Source organism: Seriola aureovittata, chromosome 4 (assembly GCF_021018895.1).
Source record: "Seriola aureovittata isolate HTS-2021-v1 ecotype China chromosome 4, ASM2101889v1, whole genome shotgun sequence".
Lineage (NCBI taxonomy): Eukaryota > Metazoa > Chordata > Actinopteri > Carangiformes > Carangidae > Seriola > Seriola aureovittata.
Genome location: NC_079367.1, coordinates 15,187,013 through 15,214,210, shown reverse-complemented (window position 1 = coordinate 15,214,210; position 27,198 = coordinate 15,187,013). Strand labels below are relative to the sequence as shown.

Genomic DNA, 27,198 nt, shown 5'->3' with positions numbered 1-27,198 from the left:
CATTAATGGGCACTTCTAGCACACTTTTGATCAGAACTAAATGTGAAATGCTAAAGCTTCGTATTGTTTGCTCTGCTGCTGGCGGGTTGGTGGGGGTCCTTCTCTCAATTCCAAGAAGGAAATAAAAATTATTCATATGGTGGTCCCTGACATCAGTAGAGCCTGAGGGCACATATAGACCATGCTGCCATCATTTACTTGGCAATTACAGTGTAAAAGAAAGGGGTGTATGCCAAAGGACTGCCTCAGTGATGACATGACCAATGGTGGAGTAGATTCTCAGATAAGAAAAAGAATATAGATAGGCTTATTAAAAACCCGAACCAATTATTTACCATTTAAATGATGGTAAATGATTACATTTTAATAAGAGATGGATCAAAGCGCCTGTAGGAGTTCACTGTAGTGGGAGGTGATGTGGGTACAAAGAGACAAGATGGCTTAAACAGTCCATTTGTCAGAGCTGGTTGTGAATCTCAGCATAGGGTGCAGTGAACTGGAGCAGATTGAGGCTCATCAGCAGCATCAAATGTGATAACGAATAGCATCTGCGCCACCTGAGCCCTGAATACAGTCACAAGCTACCTTTATACAGATATGATGTGGAAACCATAACAGAGCATGTTCACAAAGATGACAATAAATGGCAGCAGAAGTGATGCATGTCTGCAAATTTCTGCCGGGAAAAAGATCACACAAATCCACAACCAGCAGAAAAGAAATACTATATTTTATCTTCTTACCATGCATGGTCCTGATGCACTCAAAGCCTTGGAAGTCCCACAGCTTGATAGTCATGTCTGCAGAGCAGGATGCTAGCAGTTTGCCGGTCAAGTCAAAAGAGATGTCCTGCACAGAATCTGTGTGGCCTTTCAGTGTGCGCTCAAAGTCTCCTGTTTCATAGTCCCACACCTGGAGAAGAGAGCATATTCATACACGTTACAGACAGAAAAACCTAACCATAGCCTGTATATTACTGAGAAACATGAGTATGCTGCCCCGAAATGTGACATCATCAGTGGCTCCAAGTCATTTCATGTCTCAGCTGAGCAGCCCAGAAGCCAAAACAAGCTGTGTAGACAGAAGGAAACTGACCAGGGATGTCACATTTCAGTCTTAACAATGAGATGCACTAATGGCAGAATTATTACAGAAAACCACACTGCCATCATATTTGTTTAAAGACTTCACACTTGCCTCATACACTCTTTGTATATTGAATTACAGAATTCATGATGCATTACTGTTGCTAATGGCAGGGATGCATGTGCCAAGATGCCGATTAGGGTTACAGCTAGACCTGATAAAAGCCAACAGACAGTTTATGTGCTAAGTACGCAGAGCCAGTTGGAGAAGAGACAGAATATGGAGTGAACAGTAGTAAGCCTGATTTTCTAGCCTGAGAAAGCTGTTGCGTTTCTGGCTTTTGAGCAGACAGACGGTTTGTCACGGAGGGATAAACCCTCCTTGGTTCCTCTCTTGGGGTGGGGGATTTTGAGCAGACAGTGACAAGAGAACCCCACCCTCTCCTCCCCCTAGTCCTTCTGTGCCCCCCCCTCCAAAGGCAGCCACAGACAGTGCAGATGGCCCTGAGGTACAATGTGCACAGGGAGATTTATACAGTAGAAGATCAATGCAGTTAATGTGTTTGAAGGTACACCTGGTCCAACAGTTTACACGCATATTAACAGTATTCAGCAGCATTTAAACCACACATAATCCATAAGCAACCTGTAACTCAATGCTACAAGAATGATGATTCTCACTGGAACTTATCCAGGGCATTGTTAAGGCAGCTACCAAAAAACTTCACAATATCACGATTAATAGTTTTCATTCCTTCAGAGGAAATGCCTTGGATTTTTGTAATTCAAATGCCAAAAGTAATACAAAGACTTTGTTTGTATGTCCTATTTATGAAGTAAGCATTGGGTAAGCTGACGCCCAACCTCCATTGTCTTGTTTAAATTAACCTATCCTCTGGTTGGCATGTTTGACAGAGCACAGCTCTGCACTCAAGACCTGTTGATACTGTGAGAGGTTAGAGTTGAGCTGAAGGTAACATCTTGCTGCGCAAAAATCTGCCACGTTAGCAGAGGAGAGACAACAAGGGAACAGAGGGGGAGTGTGAGGGCCAGAGAATGGCAAAACTAACAAGGTTAGGGAAAACACAAACAGAGGCATGAGTAATAAGAGAAATGTCAAAAATGAGATGAGAAATTCACTGAATAAGACATTAGCCTGGTTCCCTGATTCTGGCTGTCCAATTTATACAGGTCTAAAATTGTGCCCACTGATGGCAGTTTCCAGAGGCTGGAGAATCAATGGACCAATCAGCTTCATACATCCATGAGTGACAACAAATTGCCACAAAAATAGTATCAAGTGTGGATGAGACTGTCACAGCTATACAAGTTGTTTTTAGTAACCATGTATAAAATTGAATTCTTGCTTTTACATTTCACTTTTTGTACAAATTAAACAAATGACACACAACATATTAATTAGTGAGCTTTAGAGGTGTTGGTGTGAAGACTGTTACATTATGACAGATGTTAATCCCCGTTATGCTAAGATAACCAGCAGCTGGAACCAGCTACATATTTACTGTATCAATTATTTTCTCAATTAATTGTTCATTAAAAATAGTAAAAAATGGCAGTCATAATTTATCAGAGCCCAATGTGATGTCTTTAATAAGCTTGTTTGTCCAACAAACACTCTAAAACCCAAAGATATTCAATTTACTGTTATGACAAAGAAAAGTAGTCAAATTTGAGAAGCTGGAACCAGAAAATGTTTGGCATTTTTGCTCAGAAAATAACTAAAATGATGAATTTACTGTCAAAATAGTGAATTTTCTTTTGATCAACTAATTGATTAATCAATTAATCGTTGCAGTTCTAATTATCACAATATTTTATAGATATTTATAATGGATTAATCTTAAGTTGATTGACTAGTCATGTAACTGTTTTAGCTCTAAATTATTCACTACCATAGCTTCTTTTTCGTTCAACATTACAGTGGTGGGATAAATATATCAACTGCCTCTGACTGGTTTGGGTAAACAAAACAAGAAACAAGAAAATCTGCTAATATGAACCAACTCAGGCAGACTGAGTGACATGAAATGAAATGGCCCTTCAGTCTGATTATTGGACACTGGCATGAGAAAGCTGTTTCTCAGACTGTGCTTCTAAGTGTGGAGAACACAAGGTCTACTCCCCAGTTAAAAATTTAACAGAGCTGTTCGGGAGAGGGAAATGTAGGACACAGGGGGAGTTAGGCCAGGCAACAGAGAGACGAGGTAGCCAGGAAAGAGGTGCAAGAAAGCAGGGCTGAATATTAGATATGGGCCCAGGCCTGCCTCCTCCTGAGGGATGGATGGCTCTGATGGTGGATAGTCATGGTGGGGCAGCTGAAGCTTTAGGTGGAAGATAAATGAGGCAAGGTGCTGGGGGGTGGGGTGCTGAAGGAGGAAGGGAGGGAGGGGTGAGATTGGAAAAGGAAGATGCCAAAACGTAGAGAGGGGTCCCTGCTGTGTGGGCGTGGCTGAGGAGGAGATGTACATGGGTCTCTTATTGTCTCATGAATAAAATATACAGAACAAACAGCTCTGCAGAGTATTGGCATTGTGCAGTGAGGCAAGGGAAAGACACTGCTGCAAAAATAGCCCAGGGACACACCATGGAGTTCATATATGGAATCTAGGGATACATAGATGACAGAGACAGCGGCGCAGAGAGAGAGGCAGAGAGAGAGGCAGAGAGAGAGAGAGAGAGAGAGAGAGGCAGAGAGAGAGACAGAGAGAGAGGCAGAGAGAGACAGAGAGGGAGACAGAGAGAGACACAGAGAGAGAGAGACACAGAGAGGAGAGGAGAGGAGAGAGAGAGAGAGAGAGAGAGAGAGAGAGAGAACGAGAACGAGAACGAGAACGAGAACTTGCTTAATCCAGGGTATGTTTAGGAAGAAGAATTAGAGAAGAGAGGGTAACACTGAAGAGTGAGGTATAATGTACGGAGAGGGGGACAAGAGAGGAGGGGCATTCAACAGAGTGAGCACAAGCTGCCACCAAGCTGGCACTAAATTAAAAAAGACCACTCTGTTGATTTTAAACCTGAATCCTATGTAATGTGAGGAGGGGCTGCGACAGCAAACAAACAAAGGAAACTGCAGTCTGTCTCCTCCAAAATCAAGACAGCTGATAAATCTTTATCAAGTTTTTTTGCCTAAATCATACTGTAAATGCAATATTATATTTGCATATTTCTGAGCTGAACATATGGCAAAATTGGCCATTGCTCAGCCAATAGGAGGTTAAATTAGAATTTTTTTTTCTAAAAACAGGATGTTAACACTAAATATATATATATATATATATATATACTGTACAACAGCTCGTCATGTGTGACTAAATGTTGTACACCAAAACTGAACAAAGTGAAAGTGTCATGTGACAATGTATTTGCTGACACGTCACATGAAATTTTGCATTTATAATTCAGTTTTTACTATGGCAACCACAAGTCTAGCACAAATCTTATCCTTATTCTCTAATCACTGTCAAAACCAATTTAATCTGTATATTATGATATTGTTTCATTTGAGCAATTACATGTCCTAAGCGAATAATATCCTAAAACCCAAGATGTCAGATAAGCATGGCAGCTGGCTTTCATCTTTGGAAAATTGATTTAGATTTCAAGCTCATCATAAGACTTGTGAGGTTATCATCAATGTTTCCAGTTTCTACTGTGGCTTTGGAAAGCTTGACGTGTACATAAAAGTATATACACTACATGGTTATGTTGAACTGGAAACAGATACACAGATCATGCAAAGGAGGAACACAAGCCTGCAGGTCTAATTACAGACTTCAGCAACAATTTTACTTGTTTGCACACCTTCAGTCCAACAGGATGAACTAATCAGTGAAATCACCTGCTGCAGGTTTTAGTTGGGAAACCTGCAGACCCTCGGCTCTATGCATCTTTTAAAAACCCTGAAAACAGCTGAATCACCATAAAAAAAAAAAATAAAAAAAATTAGGCTTAAAGCTCCATTAGAACACAACCTCTGCAACAAATCTATTGTCAAACTACTATTTCCACCATCCAGCAACACTGACCTTTATTGTGGCGTCCTCAGAAGCCGAAACCATGACACTGAAGACTGGGTGGAAGATGACACGGGTGACTGGACTGCGGTGGCCACTCAGCGCATACCTTTCTGGTGGGCGTGGGATCCACTCTTTGGGGTCTCGCTTCTGAGTGACAGGCCCTCCCAAGGTGATCTCCTCTTTAGCTTCATTCAGTTTGGATTCAAGTTCCATCACCTGCTCGAAGAGTACAGGTACAAGACAGAGAAAATATATAGATTCATAAAACATAAGCTTTTAACGGTGTTACGATTGCTGTTTCGGTCTGTGCTTTAAACAAATTATTTCACATTTAACAGTTGGGTTAATGCTTTCCTTGGTACAATTCTTTCAGTGTTAACAGTGGATTCAGCAGTAATGTCATGAACCATTCACAAGACTACAATCCCCACAAGCATTCTTTGAGGAGGAAAAACACCACAAACCTTCTTTTGTAATCTGATGACTGAGGTCCATTTTTTTTCCAAAAGGCCAGCGTACTTCTTATCCAATTCTTCATTCTGCGGAGAAGGTAGTAAAAAAAAAGGATATCAGCAAATAGGGGAAGAAAGCCAATCAAAGTCATGGGCTCAGCATAATCTGTGAGGCCTGTGGGAGGGGGGCCAGCTGGGGTGGCATGTTGAAGTCTTTGGCTATAGTAAGAAAGAACAGGGAATTATTTACACACCCCTCAAAGGCCAACGCTGACTGCCAGACACCGCCAACCTACTGTACGACACACATTCACACACAAGAACACACACTCTAGTCCTAATCCTTCTCACACAAGCTAATCTCCTGCAGACAAGGAAGACTTAGACAGCTTATAGCCACACACACAGTACTGGAGGCTGCGGTGGAAGTTAACTTGTGGTAGTCCTGGCAGACAGAAGCCTGATTTCACCTGCAGGTTAATACCAGGAGCTGGCTGCTACCTTTTACATAATGGACCTCATGGCGCACACACAGTCTGTTTCTTACTGCCAAGAAAGAAACAATGTGGAGGTGCAGTACGTTTTCTCTGTCACCACATACAAACTAATAATAATACCTGTGCTACAACTACTATTATTTTCATTACCAATGATGAACTGTTTGGTCAACTAGAAGTCAGAAAATAGTAAAATATGCCCACCACCATTTCCACCACCAATCCACCAACTCAGAAAAAAATTGGTAGATTTATCAATAATGAAAATAAGTCTTAGCTGCTGCCCTAATCTCATGGTTTTTAATAATTGAAAACATAGAAACACTGTAAAATTCAACATGTGAAAAGCTAGAAATGGGAAATTTGGGGAATTTCTGCTTGAAAAATAATTTAAACTATTAATTGCCTACCACAATTTTGCCAATTTATTTTCTCATTCTCAACAAAATATATTTTTCAAATTTCTATTTAAGGTCTGTAGCTTCAACTGAATTGTTAATGTTCAAAAACATTACCATTTAAAAATGTTAAAATGGTCCGTCTGTCTTCATTTCCTTAAATGTAGTTAAAATACAACAAAGTCAAGTTGTGTAGTTTTATTTTATACACAATACAGCTTTGGTGGTACTGTGTGTATAATCCATGCCTTGAGGCTGTTACTAACTATCAAAGCATCAAAAACCTGCATTGACAGACACCCATGAGTGTCAGTGATGGAGAAAATTAGTGTTTCGCTCCAATTTCACAACCAGTTCCTCAGCCTCAGCTGGAAACAAAAGCAGACATCCTGGAGGTGTGGAGAGAAGCAAGCAACACCGATGCCTATATTTAACACTTCTCAATGACAAGAGGTTATTCCTTAGACTATAAAGACAAAGACATGAACTGAGGCACTGGGGAGAAATAGAGGAGAACGAAAACAGAGGGAGAGAGTAGAGAACCCAATTTGGACAAGTCTGCCATCATCTAATCTGCCATCTGCCTGGACACTCTGCCCACTACACTAACACACACAAAGAGACAGAATCACACATGGACACACACAAAATGGCAAGTGCCAGACTTCATTGCAGCCTGCCAGCCTACTGACAGTGGTTAATAAATGTGTGTGTGTGTGTGTGTGTGTGTGTGTGTGTGTGTGTGTGTGTGTGTGTGTGTGTGTGTGTGTGTGTGTGTGTGTGTGCGCGAGTGCGAGAGAGAGAAAGAGGGAGAGTGCATGCAGGTATGTATATTTTCTTTCACATGGCAATATAAAACTAGAGCATGACCTCTATTAATCATTCCTACTATGAAAACCTGAGCCTTGCATAGCATTAACCTTAAAAACTACTACTCAAATAGCCACAAAGGGCCAAGGAAAAGATCATTTAATTCACTCCGAACAAAATCTAACTACACTTACATACAAACCACCTTGATAATATATGTCCAACAATGTGGTCTCAGGAAACTGGTGGTAAAAATCACTTAATTTAGCATGTTGCTGCCAAGATGTACATTTGGCTAAGCAGTAATCCCCAACAGGGTGAACCTATCCCTCTGTGCCATTCATCTATTATTCAGCCTGCTTGCACTGGGTTGCCGCAGAGAAAATGCCCCAAAAAAAGAGTGAATAAAAACAGAGGATAAGGGGGTGGGGTGTCACATGAAGGCAAGGTGACAGAAGGTGCTACAGAGGGGCAGAGCAAAAAAGTGTGTGATTAAAACGAGTCATAGATAAAAAGTAGTTGACATGACTCCGTAATAACATGATAAACAGGAGTACCAGTTAACAGTTTGCCAAAGAGCGCAGGAGATCATGAATCAAATTTTAGGAACAAAATATTCTAAAATACTTTTGATTTCTGGGGTGTAGTCAGTACAGACAACAGCACATTTTCTACTTTTAGAAGCTTAGACTATTTTCTATATAGTTTCTTTGACTGAGCAGGTGTTTTAGATGCTAAACATCATATTGAAAGCCCACAACAAGCAAAGGTAGACCTGGGTCTACCAGTGTCTGCTCATCATCAATTTTAGACAACTTTTGACCGGAAAGGATCTGATGACAAATATTCAATACGACTTAATTCATTTCATTTCTCCTAAAAATATAAAAAGGGTTAGGGAAAAACAAAGAAGAAAGGAATGAGAAGAATATGGCCCAGATGCACTTTTAAGTTGGGCTGAAGGCAAAACCAAATGATGCTGCATTTCTGTGATGCAAAAAAACAGGGACAGGGAAAATACACTCAGTGGATACGCACGCACACACACACACACACACTTATTTATTTCACACTGGCATTGTAAATGTAATATAAAGGTGGATAAAAGCTTTTTCAAGATTAGTTAGCAGGAGCATGTAGCACAGACCCCCTAATCAGAGAGACCAAAATAATTGGTTGCAGGTGTTCCCGGTCACACTCATGAACATGCATGAACATGTTGACTCAAATGAGAAATAAAGTGGAAATCAAGGCATATTGTTGGTATAAATTGGTGTGATTGGCTGTGCAGATGTATGTGTCCACCCTTAATCTACTCACATTATCTAATTCCGCCTCCTTCTTGAAAGTGGAATATGCCTCTTCATATCCATTGGAACGTAGATAATCGGCTATCGCTCGATTTCTGAAACAGACAAAAGGGAACCCGTAATTAGTTCTCCTGATTAGCAGACAAGATAGTTGTTAAAGTGCCACAAGAAACGACGTGAGTAATGAAGTTGTATTCAACACTGTAAAATAAAGACGGAAAATTAGCATGTTCAGGAAACGTTTTAAACAAAGATGTAACATTTCCATGCTTTTCACACATTCAGACTGTGTTATCTCACTTTTAGCTATATAATAAAAATGCTTTGCATGCATAAAGTCAGTCTGACACATAGTCCAACCTATAACAATTCACCCAGACAGTCTGCTGTTGTAACACACACACACACACACACACACACACACACACACACACACACACACACACACACACACACACACCATTTGACACAAATCCAGAACACATCTGTCTGGCTTCTATAATGAGCTCTTGTTGCTGTGGGCAAATAATAGGAAGGGATGACTCCCCATGGTGTAGATATGGGGAAAATGAGAGTCAGTGTACATCCTACCATCACCTACATACACACAGGGAAGGACAGACAAATCATTGAGAAGCAGGATAATTCTGGCTGATATTTTACTCCAATTCATCTCCTTTTCAGGCATACATTTCGAGACAAACACAAGCACATATTCAAAGACACCAGACCTTTCAGACAGCCGACATTGAATATGGTGGGGAAGGCAGCAGTGGTGTGCAACATTCGTACTATTTCAAATATGTGAGGAGAGATGACCAGATTGGACAGACAATAGAATAGACGGTCAGATCTGAAAGCGAGAACAGGACGCTACCCTCAATCTTTCTGTTTTTGTCTCCTGGGCTGCATAAGGAAAACCCACACACTTACACCACACACACAGCTGACATACACATTAACACACAGACAAGTAGCAAGCAGCAGCCCAATTTACCAAGCGTTATTAATGAGGTTCAAGTCAGTTAGTCTCAATAGTTCAGGCTTTTATTCTTTGTCTAATTAGATTCTCACGATGGTGCAGAAAAGTGAATTATTTATTTGACTTCTTTTTCTCTTTGAACCGAACTGTTCCACTTAGTGTGTATGCAGTACATGCACTCTTGTAATTCTATTGCCGTAAATAGAGTTAGGAAATAATGGGGCATAATTCAGTATTATCAGTTTAACTGCATTGTAACAATATGATCATATTGTGTTATTTTACAAAATTCTGTTGTTCAATTCAATAATTCCAAGCAAAACATTAACAGAACAAAATTAGTTATTGGCATTTTTCTACGAAGATTTGTATCCTTTACTGTGATAACTCACTCTGTGGTCGCGTCATATTTGTATCATTAATGCATTATGGGCTTTCACAATAAACACATGAAAAGCCAGGAATAATAAGGCCAGTATCTACTAATCTTGGCCCAGTGTTGCTTTAAAATTACAAAGAAACCATGATGCTCCCAAACACAGGAGTGTATAGAGGATGTTCCTACTCTGGCTACTCAATTGTGTTTGCAGCACCAGTGGTTATAATTATTCAGGCTGTGCTAACCTGACTAGCACAGTTTAGCTAATATTCAACTGGACCCTGCTTGTACTCCCCAGGTGTCTTCATACTTCTAAAGTTATGTTCTGCAAGTTTCTAATGCAAACTATAGCCACATTTCCACCGCAGGAACTTTCCCCAGGAACCTTTTGAGGAACTATCCCACGCAGCAACCAGGGTCTAAAATTAGTTCCAGGGTAATTGTTCGACTCCCAAAAAGGTACCTGGTCAGGGGGTGGTACTCTCCAAAGGTTCAGGTACTTTGGGGTGTGTGGTCTGCAGTGCTGAACATTTCTGACTGGTCAAGTACTCATCAAGAAAGCAAACACATTTTCTACACCACGAAACGGGTCCGGGAAAAGGACCACAACAACCAGAGTGGCTAGGGTTGCCACCCATCACATATAATACAGGATCACATATTTGAAAATAAAATGCGGATGAATATATACGGGACTCAATTTGTCCTGTATTTTAGTTCATGTTATGTACTCAAGTGCAGTGAATAATGTAATGTCAAGTAATACATAATCTTCCCCTTCCCGGGTATTTACGCCACGGTGGAAACGTAGACAACAATGGGCCACAGGAACCTTTTAGTTCCTGAAAAAAAGTACCTGGAACTTATAAAGTTTGTTTTTAGATATTTATTTCTATTTAAACTAGAATTACCGCCTCGCGGTTGTAAGCGTCCGCCACTCTGACTAGTTTCAGGTTACATCCCTGCTCATCCAGAATCATATAAAATATTTACCATTTGTGGGATATTGCATGAGATATTGCCTTTAAGGCCATTCTTTCTCTTCTTCTCTTCTTAGTTTATTGTATTAAATACCAGACTTGGCAAAAAAATGAAAAATGACCTAAAGAACCCAAACAAAGACACTGAATTCATGAATGTCTTACGAAAATGCAATATTCTTCAGATAGCAATACAATATTTCTTTGATTCCAGACCTCCTGTGTTTGTGCATAGCGAACTCCACCATTAATGCCAGGAGAAGCCAGACAAGCTGTCAGGCAGCAATGCTTTGAGGTGCCAATATGAAGGGGGTGGGGGCTACAATCTGTCAGCCCAGCCTGTGCCCCCTGTGCCCTCTCGGTCAGTGTTTAGCACTGAAACCCCCGTCTCCCTCTGCCCACCTGAATCCCCATGACAACAGTAGCAGGCCTTATTACAGCTCAAGGTTAGCAAGAGGTTATCTGCTCTTCTGACAGCCTGCCTGCTGGAGGTCTACACAAATACTGGGGAGGGCTGTGCTAGCATGTCTGAGACAAAATGTATAGGCAGGTGAGGGAAGCTGAAGCACAGAGGAAGCTTTGATGTGGTGTGGGTGTGTCAGCAGAGTGTGTATGACTAGTTGTGCTTCCACCAAACCCAACAACACGTTATACCAGAGTGCAACCTGGGCTCCAAAATACCATCGATGGTCAGAAATTAAGGAGATGTCTAAATCTCAGGTCTCATGAGGACAACCAGGTTTGTGAGGCCAAGAATCACTCTAATCTGCATGACCCAGATTATCTATATTCATTTTTACGAAATTATGCTTGTTCTCAGAACACGAACAAGCTCCTAATAAACACAATAGTGACTTGACAGTTCTGTAACAGACCACACATTGTGGAAGAGAAAAATCACTTTGATGTAAGGTTTATAATCAACCTTCTATGTTGTATGTAAACCACATGGTGGAGCAGTTTGTTTATGTAGCTCCAGGGGATTGTAAGTGCTATTACATAATGTTAACACAACCAAGTTGTTTGTGCAGAACAACTAGAGCTACAACGATAAGTCAATCATCAACAAAAAATTAATCATCAAATTTGATAACAAATTAATCATTTCAGTAATTTTTAACACAAAAATGCCAAATATTTGCTGGATCAAGCTTCTCAACTTTTCTTCACTTTATATGACTGTATACTCAATATCTGTGGGTTTTGGACATTTAGTTGAAGGAAACATGGCCAGGGTTTTTCCTGCATAGAGAATTGGGAGACTGCAGCCTCAGTGAAAATTCGTGCTGTCTCCTGCCAAAATTCTAGTGCTTGTTTTCTTGGTACTCTGTGGATTTGACATTTGTAACTGCAATTGTGGCTGTACGCCAGTACAGCAATGTAGTAGCGCTGTATCGTAATCCGTGCATCAGGCAGAGCCATACAAAATTGCCAAAGAAGAAGAATACGAACGTGCTGGAACCCTGATGGCATTTGAATACATCTACTTGGGCTGTGGTAAATTATAACAGGCATGTTTCAGTATTTTTGGACATTTTATAGACTAAATGATAAATCAATCAACCGAGAAAATAATCTGTAGATTAATAAAAAATAATTGTTAGTTGCATCCCTAAAAACAGAACAACCACATAGCAAAGCAAAGCGAACAAAAGGGGGGTAATATTTATATACAACACCTACTGTTTCTGTTTTTGAATGCATACTGTTTCAATATGCACTAAAAAGTGTAGTAGCTAAGCAGCAGAGGACAATTTTGTCCAGGTGGACATCTGTCAATGAGCCTCAGTGCTGAAAGCAAACATCAACACAGAGGACCCACCGCTCCCCTGATCCCAACTTCACCCTGGATGTGCCAAACAAAAACACAACAACATACACCAACATGCAGTTTTCAATATGTAGAGTCCCCAAAGATTTTGTGGAAAGGAGAAGAAAACGGGAAAAGAGGGAGATGTGTAGTAATGTCGACAGAAGGAGAGCAAACCAGCATGTTTCCATGGTTACTAGCAACCCACAGCTAGATGACGTGATGGGGAGATAGTGAGAAAGAGGGCAGGGCAAGTAAGTGGACAGAGAGGACAGAAAGAAGAGGGGAAAAGCTATGAGATCAAAAGGCTCTCTCTGTGAGGACATTATTACTGAAAATGAAACTCATCATGTTACAATACCATCTTACAAGTGCAAGTAATCTCAGCCCATGTCAGCCTCACATGGGTTAAATCAGTGCTGTGGTTGGTCAGACCTCTAGTACAGCGCTGCTCTCTTATGTATTATGAATGCTTAATGGAGTGGCAGAGACAGAGAGACATGGATGAGATGAGGGAGAGATGCATGACCTCATCCTTCTGAGAAGAGAGGTGAGTCAGACATCCAGCATGTCTGCCAATGGCATCACTTCCTCCCAGTTCCTGCTCCGTGATCATACACTTTCACATCACTGTAGAGATGAGCAACACTTACAAATAGAGCCTCCATCTATTGACAGACTTCACTATATTCTGTGTAAATGATAAAAACGTGACCAGATTTATTGACCAAAAGATTTAACTGTGGCTAAAAGTGCATCTTATGTTAGTTAAAAGCAGGATAAACCGTACCTGGCGGTGGCTGGGCTGTTCTGTTTCAATAGTCATTGGATTATTGGATTATCCAACATTTCTAACCCATGTTTTACACTTTTAATTAGGCGTTTCTAGCATCGCACAGTTAAAATGTATGAAACTGAATGTTAAAGACACCAACACTGTAGAAGCACAACAATAGGGTTGCTACTATTATTATTATTGTTTCCAGTACTGATGAATGCTTCCAATGTCTTTAGATTATTCAATCATTTAGTGTAAAAAGCAGCAATGCCCAACTTCTTCAAAATGTAAAAAACACAATGCCATAGCTAAATTTATGGTTACCCAGGTCTAAACTTCATATAATATATGACTGATATATGTAAATGTCCAATAAATACAGATTTACTGACTAGCAGAGCACAGAAATGAATCAAGCAGCAAACACCTTTTTGTTTAAACTTATTATGATACTTTCAACTGTAGACACATTAGGCACAGAGCACAGGACCACACACAACACTCACACCAGCTACAGACAGACTCTAAATGCTCTAATTAATCTGAGAGAAGGGGGAGTTTTGCTTGCCTGGCCAGGCCATTGCCCTGTGCCATATATCTGTCAATGGGCACAAACCTTACAAAGGAGTATTTCTAGACCTCATAATGTATGGACCTGTTCTATCTTTCAAAACTGCTGAAGAATGTCTAATAAAAAGTAGCTGGAGTATACACACTGAAAGATCCCTCGGCACATATAAAATTCACCTACCTTTGGATTATTTCATAAGCATATATCAGAGTCAATAGTTTGTTTTCTGGGAGGAGGTTGCCCACATCCTTAGACATGAACTGTTTGTAAACAACTAGACTATCACCTCTCAATGAGGCTTAAGATTTTTTCTAGTGACCCTGATTGTGCTCAGAAAAGCTTACAGAGGTTGTACCAGTGGTTGTTCTCTGAAATGATCAACACTGTGCAAACATCAGAGGACAACAGTCCAGTGCTGTGTGGTGATGTAACCGCCGTCTCTGCTAAGTACACATACTCATGGCAATACTGCTAAAGAAAATGACAGTCTTAAGAGAAAAAAAAAACAGCTTTCTTTTATCCTTATTATTAAGTAAAGACTGCACTAACGTGGCAAAGTGTGGGACTTCCTTTCAGGAATAATAATAGAACTACCACACATGCAGCTTTATCCAGGTATTTCCCAGATTTCTTTTCTTTGAAGAGGGCAACATTCTCATGTCATTCTTGCAATTCTCCCTTCCAAGACCTAAGGAGGCAAGAGATCTTTCTTAGAAATGGTATGAACAAAAGCCCTGCAATTTACCCAAGGCAGGCATTTGTTTGGAGTTGATGGAAAGCCTAAAAACCAGTGAGGTGAGCATTTTTTCAAGCTTGACAACTGAAAGAACCTTAAAATGTCAGTGCTACTACTCATCAAATCTGCACATTAACAGTAGGAGAAACACCATAGAGCCTAAAAACAAAGGCTACATTTCACAAACAAACTTACAAAATCTAAACTAAATCTTACAAAAAACAAACCACTATTTCTGCGCAAAGGCTGTGAAATGAATAAGACTGATTCTCTAAAACAGAAGGTGTTTAAAAAGAAGTGGTCGGCCAGTAGAGAGCTCAAAAAGTTAAGCTTATTGCTCCGTCTTAACAGCTGAGTACTGAACAGCTGATAACATCTCAAGGAGAACTTGTTACCAGAGACATTCCACAAAAATCATATGACAGGATTGCATAATTGTCCAGCTACAGCTGGATCTCCATGAAAACCGTAACCAATCTACTATTTCTGTTGCTTAACTGATGAAGAGGAGCCCTGGGCCTTAGTTACTTAGACATGAGGCATGTCACCTGAAGATATCACCACCCAGATTAACCAGCTAATGAATCCATCCATATCATCTCAAAGAGAAAATTTTGTTTATCTCCAAAAGCTTCTGAGCTTTCATTCGTTGCAAAGCCTCTTTTAAGATCGATTGCCATAACAGAGTTAACACAGTGATTTCAATGTGAAACAGGTAAGTTGTGGAGGGAAAAAAATCCAGTCTGCTTTCATACAAGCTAAGAGCACTGCAGTGGGGATCAACCCTTAAGCCCAAGTCCCTCTAACTATGATCTACAGGAGACAAAAGTCCATTCCTGGTTTTTTTTACTAAATGCAGACTCAATAAAACACAGGTGATTCTTCATTATGAAGAATGTTCCCATGTATGCATTCAGGAGTTTCAGATCAAATAACGACATGTGGCTGAAAAGCCAGCTGTCTGGTCTACACACAAACAACAAAGAAACACACACTTCTCTAGTAGTGGATGTGTAGCATACACACGTTTTCTGTCACGTGGTAATGGTGGGGCTTTGTTGACTGAGCTTAGGTCAGAGCTTTAACAAGTCAAGTGTACTTTCTTAAAACCCATGAGCCTGAGTATAATTCAAGCTTGGATAAACAAAGGATAATAAGGACAGACAGAACACAGATGTGAAACTAGACTTCCCATCAAACATAGCAAAATGTTTTTTTGTTTTTTTTTTTTTTAAATTTGATTTCTACTGAAGTGTCAATCCTTTTAAATATATCTGGTTGTATTAATGTTATCAGGGAAGTGCTGACTATATTTCTGTCAACTAATCATTGCAGCTCTAGAGATAATCGCAAATAATTTGTTAATCAATTAAGCGTTTCAGTCATTTTTCAAGCAAAACGTCTGAAAATTTGTCAAATAACTGCAAATTTACTGCCTTTCTGTGTCGTATATCACAGTAAACTAAATTTAAAAAAGTAGAATAGAGTAGAGTGAAATACAAAATAGTTGCAGTTCTGTGTTCTGTGTCAGTGAACTGATTTATCAATTAAATTGACTAATCACTGCAGCTCTATAATGAATGAACATGTATTATGAAACACAAAAAGGAAAGGTCTGATGGACATGAAAAGCAAGTGGTCAAGAAACCAGTGAGTTAATGTGAAAAAAGAAACCTCATACCACTAATGACACATACAATGTGCAAAGTTTTCAGGTATATACATCTACTAGGCTGCTCCTTTTCCTAAAGCCAAGTCCATTTAATTTGAGGATGGAGAATTATTGATATTGGATGATGGGTCCAGGACACAGACACTGCTGCCATGTCAGTCCCAAGGCAAAATCAGATCTGTAGTGTTGATAGACCCCCCGCAGATGCACCCAGCCATGTTCAGTACACTGAGCAGCATTAGAGAGATTCAGAAACACAACATGCCATACAAAGTGTCTGTGTGTGCCAGCAACATATGTCTGTGTGCACAACTCAAACTAACCTTAATCCTGGGGAAAAACTGTGTATAATCAATGCATGTTGGTCATTATTTCAGTCATGTAGCCACAATAATTATAGGGGCTTTTTAACTTCCTGAACTTTCAGGAAACTCTGTGCTTTCGATTTTTGGGGGATATCCATTGTCTTTCTTGTGGAAAAGCACCTTCCTGTGTATCTGGAGCAACTACTTTGTGTTTCATCACTTTCTGAACGTAGTACTGCTTCTTCCAATGTTTTTCATAATCCTTAACCATTTTTTTGAAAAATGTGCATTTGTTCGAAAAATGTGCATTTGTTCCAGGGCTCAGGAGAACAAAGTGAAACCAAAAAATAAGCAGAAGGCAGGACGTTAGATAATTCAGCTTATTCGAATGTGAATGAATATCAGAACACTAGTAAATGGGCAAACAATAATCGAGCAGTCACGGAAGAAGGGCCTTGAGAGAGAGGTGAACAAGAACCTGATGGTCACTCTGGCTGAGCTCCAGAGATCCTGTGTGGAGATGGGAGAAATCTCCAGAAGGACAACCATCCCTGCAGCACTCCACCAATCTGGGCTTTATGGTAGAGTGTCCAGACTAAGCCTCTCAATGAAAGACACATGAAGGCCTGCTAAGTGTCATGTCTATAGGAAACCAGGCAGTGCTCATTACCTGCCCAATACCATCTCATCAGTGAAGCAAGGTGGTGTCAGCATCATGCTGTATTGGAAGGTTCAGGACAATGAACCTAAGCACACAGCCAAGACAACACAGGAGAAGCTTTGGGACAACTCTGTGAAGATCTTTGAATTGCCCAGCAAGAGCCCTGACTTGATCCCAATCAAACATCTCTTGAGAAACCTGAAAATGGCTGTCAACCAACGGTCACCATGTAACCTGACAGAGCTTAAGAGGATCTGCAGAGATGAATGGCAGAAATTCCAAGTTCATATGCAAAGCTTGTTGTGTCATACCCAAGAAGACTTGAGGCTGTAATCACTGCCAAAGGTGCCTCAACTAAATACTGAGCAAAGGGTCTGAATACTTATGTCAATATGACATTTCAGTTTTTCCCTTTTTAATACATTTTCAAAATTTCTAAAATTCAGTTCTCACTTTTATTATGAGGTATTGAATGTAGATTGATGAGGGGAAAAATATTTGACCATAACGCTGCAACATAACAAAATGTAAATAAAACTGAAGGGATCTGAACACTTTCTGAATGCACTGTATACCTTGTGAATGGCAGAGGTCTTGGCATTTAATCTGTTATGTCATCACATTCACAGCCAGGGGACAATGGAAAAAGGACAAAAATCACATGAACCAGCTTGTAGCCCAAGACGTGGATGAAAGTGAGGGGATTTTCTTTGTCAAGCAAGGAGAAAGTTCAAAAGCATAGGCCCATCTGCACACGGGTGCCCCCAGGTCTTTCAGAGGAGCAGATAGTTTGTGCTCTGTATCTATTTTTACTGCAGGCCAGTGGGTATGAGTCCCCTGACCCTGGAAAGAAACACAAATGCGCCTTTCATTGGCTATACTCATAAAGATAGACTTGTTGTGAAGATGCTGCGCAATCACAGCATCTGACTCCAGTGCTGACAAAATAACATCAGTTTAGGGGACAAAGATTATTTCTCTTTTGAAAATATGTTGATCCACACTGGGGACCTAGAAAGACAAGAACAACAAGGAAGGATAAACTGTCTTCTCTTGTTTTCTGTTGTACCATTTTGATGCTTTATGGTTTAAGTTAAAAAACAAAATTAATTAATTAAATGCCAAAACCATTCAGATGGTAAACACAAGTCAAGTTAGTGGTGGAATGAAACTAATACATTTATAATGTTGACTACATTTGATTACAATGTTGGTACTTTTACTTTACCAAAGTATTGCTGTTTTATTCTACTTTACTTCTACTGCATTACAATTCAGAGCAAAATTTTGTACTTTTTACTCCACTACATTACTTCACAGCTATACTTATTAGTTACTTTAAAGACCAACTTTTTACATTAAAATTGTTTAAGATTATATCATAAATTTTCAACCTTTTTGGCTAATGACCACAATGTGTAGTTGTGCCTCCTTGTCATTTTTATAATATCTATGACTTATTTGCAGTTCCATCAAAAACATTTCCCCTCTAAACTGCTTGTATGGTTTCTTTTCAATAACTGTTCAAATTATCCAATATTTCACTAAATATTTTAAGAAAAAGTTTTCCAGATACGTTTGTTTGATTTTTCTTTTTTCCTCCCATATTAATCATCTCACAACCCCTCAGATTTATCTGGTGACACTAAGGAGGAGACTGATCCATGGTTGGAAACCACTGGACTAAACTAGTTATGTGTATAACAAGTAAAAGTAGCTCCACCTCAAGCAGCTATAAGAGTAAAATTATGCACTGAAGTATCAGCAAATGTCTCATGTAACAATGTATGTATGTCATAAATGTGGGGAACAGATGTGGGGCTTAAGCTTGTAATAGAGTATTTTTAAATTGTGGTGTTAACACTTTTACCTAAGTAAAGGATCTGAGTACTTCTTATATCTCAAAAGTTAGTGACAATTCAACAGTTTCCTGCAGTTATTTGATTGCTTCTGACAGTTGCAGCTTAAAAATGTAGAAGAGGCAAAGAGAAGGCCTGCAATAGCGACAAAATCTATTTGTTAGCTATCCGATGGTAAACAATGCCGTGACAATGGGGGGGGGGGGTCCAATGAAAAAGTTGGAGTGGATAGCTGACAGTGAACTGGTCCCTGTTCCCATTAATTAATCACACTGCTACACTGCCTGATGTCGACCGCTGGGCTTCCAAGAACGTTTCCCAAGCATGCTTCCCAAAATGAGGCTGCCAGTAAGGAAATAAGATCTTAGGGACACTTTACAGCTAACAAACTCAATGAGAGCACCAACTGAGCCTCCAATGGGTGGAATGCAACAGATGCTTGAATGTGACTCAAGGGGTCCAGCACCAGTTTCCTGTAAACTATGGGGGCAGAAACTAGAGCAACAGAGGAGAAAAGAGGGGTATACGGGGGGTCCTGGCAGCTTCTTCTGAATGGCAAATAGCATAAAAGATTAGCATTCCAATAGACCTCTCCATACCAACAGACCCCTCCCACAGTGCTAATCTAAAAACACAGAAACATTGTTAGGAATGTTAAGAGCCTTGTCATGTGGGCGTTGATGCATTTCTCAGACAGTGCAAAACAGGGACAAAAATGACAATCTACAGGGTAATCATCTCATTGCAAGTCTATTGTGTCCTTTTTAAAATATGCAATTTTAACATGCTTCTTAAGGGGAGGGGAAAGCTCAACAGGATCATCTCATCTCTCTCTCTCTCATGACCTTGTGTCTCACATTGGAGATGTCTTAACTTTTTATCTCTCACCTCAGGGGTTAATTACCAAGCCCACAGACTCAGCAGAGCCAAATTACAGTTCCCCCCAATTATCAGTTTCTCTCACTTTTCCCACTTGATCAATATATTAACTGCAGCGCATGTGCAAATATTTCTTTGTCTGTATGCCACTTCTGTGCCTATGCCAGACAATTCTGTAGGCAGATGTCAGACATGTTGGGTTTCCCTGTGGACTGACAGTGTGCAACGAGCGTGGTATAACACTTTCGAACCCTGTTTGTTGTACCATGGCATGTACTTTGGTGACACCCTAGGCTTCTCCTAAGGTCACAAAAGGAAAAACTGAGAATACTAAATGTTCAAGGGTAGGTATTGTAGGTAGAAGATCAATATATCTTGTGCTGCAAGACCTCAGGGGAGCTCAGAAAGCTTCAACCGGTCATTGAGTTTTCTTGAGAGGTGCCAAGAAGAAAAAACAACCAAATTTCCTTAATTAAATCAATTCACTCCTCAATACACATCCATGCCTGGAAGTAAACATTGTCTACTGTTGTGAAAAAAGGACGATGTTTACAGGGAGCATTACTTTTTAGGCTTTGAAACCAATTATAAATAAAATATCAATTGTTTTCTTGGGTACAGGTACACAAATAGAGATTTGTAGAGCAAACCTACATTAAACCATTCATCAAGCTCTTTGACACTACTATTGGCACTTATGTCATTGGGTAGCTTTAAGGAACATCTGATTCAGATCAACACAACAGCAGCTCTGCTCATTTGGCCCACATATTCAATGAGATGAGAGAATAACAAGGCCTGTCACAATGTGTCAGTAAGAAAGTCATAAGAATAAGAGTGGACACCTAATGGCTCAAACATGTTGTGATGTCACTCATATCCTCATAAAGGCATCCCTAGTGAGTTACCACTTCTTAGTCTTTGTGGGGTTGGGCGGACAAAATAGGCATTTGACTACATTATTTTAGATTTTAGGATACTGTTTTGGACACCTTTTCACTATTTATTTTCACATTCAATGAAACAAATTAACCCCAAAAAAATTTGGCTGATTATGAATGAAAACAATTATTAGTTGCTGCATTAAAAATGAATATTCCTCTTTCCTTCAAAGTAAAGTCAGAAGAACGTGGCTGCACTGGACAGCTGAGCAGATGTCACTTTGAGAGTATATGAAAGTGAAGGTTAAATTAAACATCACTCATGGTCTCATCACATGATATGCGCAACACTGTGAATACAGTGTATAAACCCATAAATTCTGAAGCTGACATCTTCATATCTCAGCCACATGTTGTGAAAGGTGTGTTGGCAACTTACAGTTCATCTCGTTGCCGTTGTGACAGCACCATGGTGACGTGTGGGCGGGGCCGGGAGGGATCAGATGGTAGAAGGTGAATCTTGTGCAGCTACTGCGCTCTCCTCAGTCAGGAGATGAGCTGTGCTGATCCAGGCAACACGGACGAGGACGAGCTGTGTACTCCAATGACGGGCAGTTGGTTTTATCTACACAAAGTCTCAGACTGGAAAGAGGGGAATGCAGGAATCTGCCCCCCAACTGGCTGACTCCAGGGACAAGAGAAGTGGATAGCCTGCAAACCAGTCACCAGCCAAGTCTACACTGCATCTGAAGAAGAGAGAGAGGGAAAGTCAGCATTAGGTATGCATGACAGATAACATGAAGAATGGGTGGGGATGAAAATGTTTATAGGCCAGGAGTGCTGCATGTCTGCACCAGTTTTATACACAGACAAAATGGCTGAAGGATCTGTCAACAATGGAAAAAATAAGACAAGCAAGAAACAATACATAGCCATTTTTTCTACCAGAAAGAGAACTCCCACATTGATGCTTCAACAGCACTCATTCTCAAGCAAATAAAATACAACATAAACCCATCTCAGACATTTCATAAAAACCACCTCCTTTCCTTAAAGCACTCGCTCATTTGCTTTTCAGCGCCGCTCATGCTATCTATGTTCATAATCTGTCTGTCATGTCACCAGTCTGGTCTGAGAACTCTGATCTGCTCTTGCAGCAAATTCTCCTCTCCATGCACATACAAGAGCTGACCCACATTCTCAAAGCAACATACTACTCCCAGGTTGCCAACAGAAAAGAAAAACAGGACACAGCCGAGTGGGCTCGAGTAACGGCTGAGCTCTTGTCAAATTCCCTCTCATCTAATGATGACACCTCCTTCAAGAGCTGGCTGGCCGGCCTAATGGCACAATAAAATTACTACGACCTAGGGATGCTCATTTTGATTTTTTTTTTTCTGACCAATAGCCGATGCTTGTTAACCGACCATTAACTGTAAACAGACAAGATTAAAATGTACTATTTGGAATGGAGTGTCTGTGACCAAAGTACCAATACAACAAAAAAAGAAGGGGCTTATTTTTACATGTGCAGAATCAGCATAATAGCCATGATTTCCTGTGTAGGAAAATATTTTATAACTTAATATAAATAGTAAATAGTCGCCACACTTTCTAATGTATAAACAGTTTAACAAACAAAAACACACATTGAATCCTCCAGCGCCAACAGTGCTGTAAGGAAAACCTCTTCCTCCTTCGCTCTCGGCTAACTACTGATCAAACACAGGCAACACGTTAACAAAACAAACTTGTAGTCACATTTTTCAGACCTCAAAATCAAATAAACAGGCCTGGGCTACCGTAGTTCTCAGCATAGTGGACAGCTTGTCTACTGGTTTTTGTTCAGAAATAGCAACATGTTGACAGGCTGTGGGGTTAGTCTGTTGCGTAGTCTGTTAACTGTGAGACCCGCAGTGGAGAATACCTGCTCAGATGGTACCGATGTCTCAGGAATGCAGAGATAGCGCCTTGCTATAGTGGCCAACCTTGGTAAGCGCATCTGATTAGCTTTCCATCAGTAAAGAGGATTAGTATCCAAGGAGGGCGGATTGTCTCATATACGTATATTGTTGAAATTGTTTAACTGATAGTATTAATTGGTCAAAACTATTCTTGTTGGTTAACTGTTAAACAGCTAATTATTAACATACTATGAACTTTTGTGTCAGCAAAAAATGAATTAGTGCTAGTGTGAAAATTAATTTATTACCAGCAATGATGTGATGATGTCCATTTTTGTACTGTATTGTTGTCTTAAAAAGCACTTCACCAAAACAGGTACTAGAAATACTAACTATGAGCTACAATAAGCCTCTTAATCTATTGGGAACAGCCTGACTAAATCTCTGATGGACCAGTAAACAAAAAGGTAAAAACAAAATCAATTTACATCCTTCTAGAGTACTGCAACATTTGACAAAACTAAAGCATGGCACAGACATCCAAGACATGTATAGGAGCCAATGTGTGTTAGGAAGGAGATTTGCTGGATGTGTACAGGGTGCACTGAAGGAAACAGTGATGCATCTGGAGTAGGCATGAGGACTGGCCACCCCAGGTGGCTGCAATGAAGGAAAATTTGCATTCCTTATTTCAGCTGATGATGCAAGAGTGACATTACCACAAGGGAAAGTTCCTCCTTTTCACTCCTGCTTTTGTTTGCAGAAAAAGAAGAAAGCAACTTAGGGATCTCGTACATATATACTCAAAACATGAAGACTGCAGATGTAAAATTGACCAACCTGGCCCAGAGGCAATTCTGCTGAATGCATAAATTTAAATTGTGGTTTTGCTTTTTTATTTGCATATTTGATACTTTGACATTGCAGAATAACTGTCCAATAGAAAGCAACCTTACATAGCCAACAGCTAACTTCTGGACCCTTATGTCACCATCTGACAGCCATCTCTTTGTCTGTCTCCTTACCTCTGACTGTGTATGGATACGGCACGCTGGTGGTTTCTGAACGCTGCCCAACAACCTGGCGATGGTTCAGGGTCACACCAGTACAACAACACAACAAAACAGTGGCACTGAAGCTAAAAATGGCTCTTTCTAAAACACTGCATACCAAACGTCCCTTGAGAGCATCCACCCTCTACATTAACCTGTACAACCGTTATCATGGGTGAAATTAGGCCATCTAGTACTGATACTTCCCCAGTGCTGTTGGCAGCTGTCATCGCCATGTATATCCATTAATGTGTAAGACTTCCCTCTCTGCAAATCTCATTTGTGGCTTCAGTATTGAACAAAATGTTTACAATCGCATAATCAGGCTAATTGCCTCATCACAAAATGTGGACGTGTCTTGATGGAAGGGAGGAATGGGCTGCAGTCATCATGCATCTATAAATCTGCCCGATGACGGTCAATAATGGTTATGTGTCTCCTCAGGAACTGTAAAGGGCCCCTTACAGTAATGGCGCCAATGGTTTTGAGAGATGTCATTTAATTTCCTGATGAATGCCAACAAGTTATCTGTTGTGAAAATGCCACTCTTAATGAGGAATGGAAAACATCCCGTCTGTCAATTCAAGAATGCAACAACCAAGCGTCGACTCAAAACTGTAATAAACCACACCCACTATCTGTGCACAAACCCTTTGTTATTAAGTCGAGCATAAGAGCTGGGCCTACATTTTTGAACTGCATCATATTTCAAAAATGTGGATCACTTAACATAAGATTTCAGTAAAAAAAGACTAAGTAACTAAAATAGGAAAATCATGTAAGGAAAGATCAGAGTGTGAGTAAACCTTTCAAAGAGGATGTTACAGAAAGGCTGTTAACTACTACAACACCTTGAGACAAACTCTCAATTAACAGTCAGTGTACATGTAACAAGACTGAAGATGACCAATTAGGCAGGTGATCAAAATATAACATTTCAGAAAGCGGTACAACATTACAACTTTGCATTAATCCACATGCCAAATATGACAGACAAGATATATGTGTACAACATTTTTTAATAATCAACACTTCCATGTCTGAACAAAGGAACACGCCCCTTAGGAATGTAGTGGATGAGGAGGAAAAGAAAAACACCAGAGCCTAAAGTCAAGGGTCAACTGCTAGTGCGAAATTGTGTCCCAGCGGCCCGTCACAAAACATACCGCCACAGCAATGTTGACAACTATCACCTCATCATCACTTCTGATTCAAAGCTCAGTTTTCTGCTAGCGGCATTACATCATGATGCTCTTTCAAAACCAAGTATCTCAAACAGCTGCAATCTGGAGCGCCTTCATTTTCTTTTGGCGACTTCACCTTCGAATCACCTGTGTCCTGGGAAAGTTACATTATAATCAGAATTAATGGGCTTTTTTACAAACGGCATGGAGCAGTTCTGACATGCTAAACCAACCCATGGCATGCAGTAAAAGCTACATTGCTAATGTGTGAAGTCACCACGAGGTGACATGAAAGTGGTCTCTGCATGCTGACAAAGCTGAGCACAAAAAGCACACAAACACTCAAGGTCAACACAATAGGGAGACTGTGACACATCATTTTGAATTAGGTCAAGGAAATTACTATTTCTGTTCTGTGGTTTACCTATTTCTGTTAATATTTGTAGTAGGGCTTAACAACATGTGAAAAAATTATATTGCGATTATTTTGGCAGATGTTGCAATTATGATGAGTCACAGTTTCAGTTGGAATGGTAATTTCTGCATCTCATTTCACTGAAAAAATACAAAAATGATGATGATGATGATGATGATGATGATGATGATGTGATTTATACTGGGGCTTGTACCAAACAAGCATGTTCCCTTATGTCAGGAGAATATAATTTGAGGGCTGGGGGCATTTTCTGTAGCACCACAATGACTCATTTATAGTATGTTTTCACACATTTTACCTTTATCAAAAAAATTGCAGCTTCTGCAATTTGGACTTTCTCGCTCATAGGGTAAGTTAGGTAACCAACCAACCACCCAACCAACAAACCATATCGCAGCTTTTAGTCTAAATCAAAGAATATCCATAATAGTTCCAACTCTGGTCAACACAGATGTCATAACCAAAACAAACAAACAAAGCCATCATGTGATCTCAACCTTGCATAGCTGACACGTTTAGCTACTTAAGCACACATTTACTGTACTGAAATGTGCATTGAGATTTTTCTTAGAGGGTAACTGGTTTCATTGTTAACACCAACACGAACATTTTTATTAAGATAATTTTGTGGTATAACATGCCCTTATCAGGAGACTAGGAGGCTATACACACAAAATTATTTACATGCCTACAGCACATCAGCTGGATAAACATGAATGATGCAACTCTGAAATATGCCTGTGTGGAAGCCTGTTCATCAGAAGGTGTCAAGATGCTTAAAAAAGATAATTACAAGGAACCTGAACTGGGATAACTTGCAACAGGAACTTCATCTAACTAACACAACTGAAAGACTGAATATTCTGTAAATCATATCCATTTTCTGTGAATCGTTCTGGGTAAAGCTCTCTGACAGAAATCCCCCAAAGAGCTTTATCACTGGCTGATGATGAAAGAGTGAACATCTGACTCAGCTTTCTATCCGCATCCATTACGACCTGCAAGGTGCCTGTGTCAGTTATGCTGGTAACAATCAGCTAACCTTATTAAATTTCACAGCTCGTAACACAATGGCTTTCATCTGTGGCTAATAAAGGACACTGCACTGCCTGTACTGGCCACACAGGGGGCACACATTACCTACATGCAACTAGCATGGAGGCTACATTCACAAATTCAACTTCATGTCATTGTGAACAACTTTATATAAGACAGCTTTATTCGTAAATTATGAGCATGATAAGGTTGTTAGTTATAGCGTGGCATTATAAATGCGTTAGACTGAAGATAACTGCTGCTCTGCCAAAAGCATGCTGTCAGCAAAACAGGCTAAACAAGCATGGTCGGTAGCATTTGGATAGAAGTGCAAGCCTAGCACAGCTATGGGCCAAGGGCCATATCTTATCATTTGAGGGCCACTTGTGCTCAAATATCTGTGCACGTCATTAACAATGACACTTGTCGGTGTGCTGCCATAAATGAGCAACAGCAACACATCCTAGATGAGCAGCAGAGAATATATTAACTAATGAAAATATAA

At 40.1% G+C, this 27,198-nt stretch overlaps 1 protein-coding gene across 2 annotated transcripts in view; it reads right to left on the bottom strand.

Annotated features, from left to right (window-relative positions):
* Positions 1-27,198, bottom strand: part of LOC130167529 (lissencephaly-1 homolog) — a 40,416-nt gene that overhangs the window by 9,537 nt on the left and 3,681 nt on the right. For both annotated transcript variants that reach the window (XM_056373808.1, XM_056373809.1), the window contains exons 2-6: positions 21,522-21,828; positions 8,600-8,684; positions 5,587-5,661; positions 5,132-5,338; positions 744-912 (exon numbers count right to left, since the gene is read on the bottom strand). In XM_056373808.1, the coding sequence (XP_056229783.1) occupies positions 744-912; positions 5,132-5,338; positions 5,587-5,661; positions 8,600-8,684; positions 21,522-21,553 (568 nt within the window). In that variant the 5' untranslated portion in view covers positions 21,554-21,828. The remainder of the gene's footprint in view (positions 1-743; positions 913-5,131; positions 5,339-5,586; positions 5,662-8,599; positions 8,685-21,521; positions 21,829-27,198) is intronic.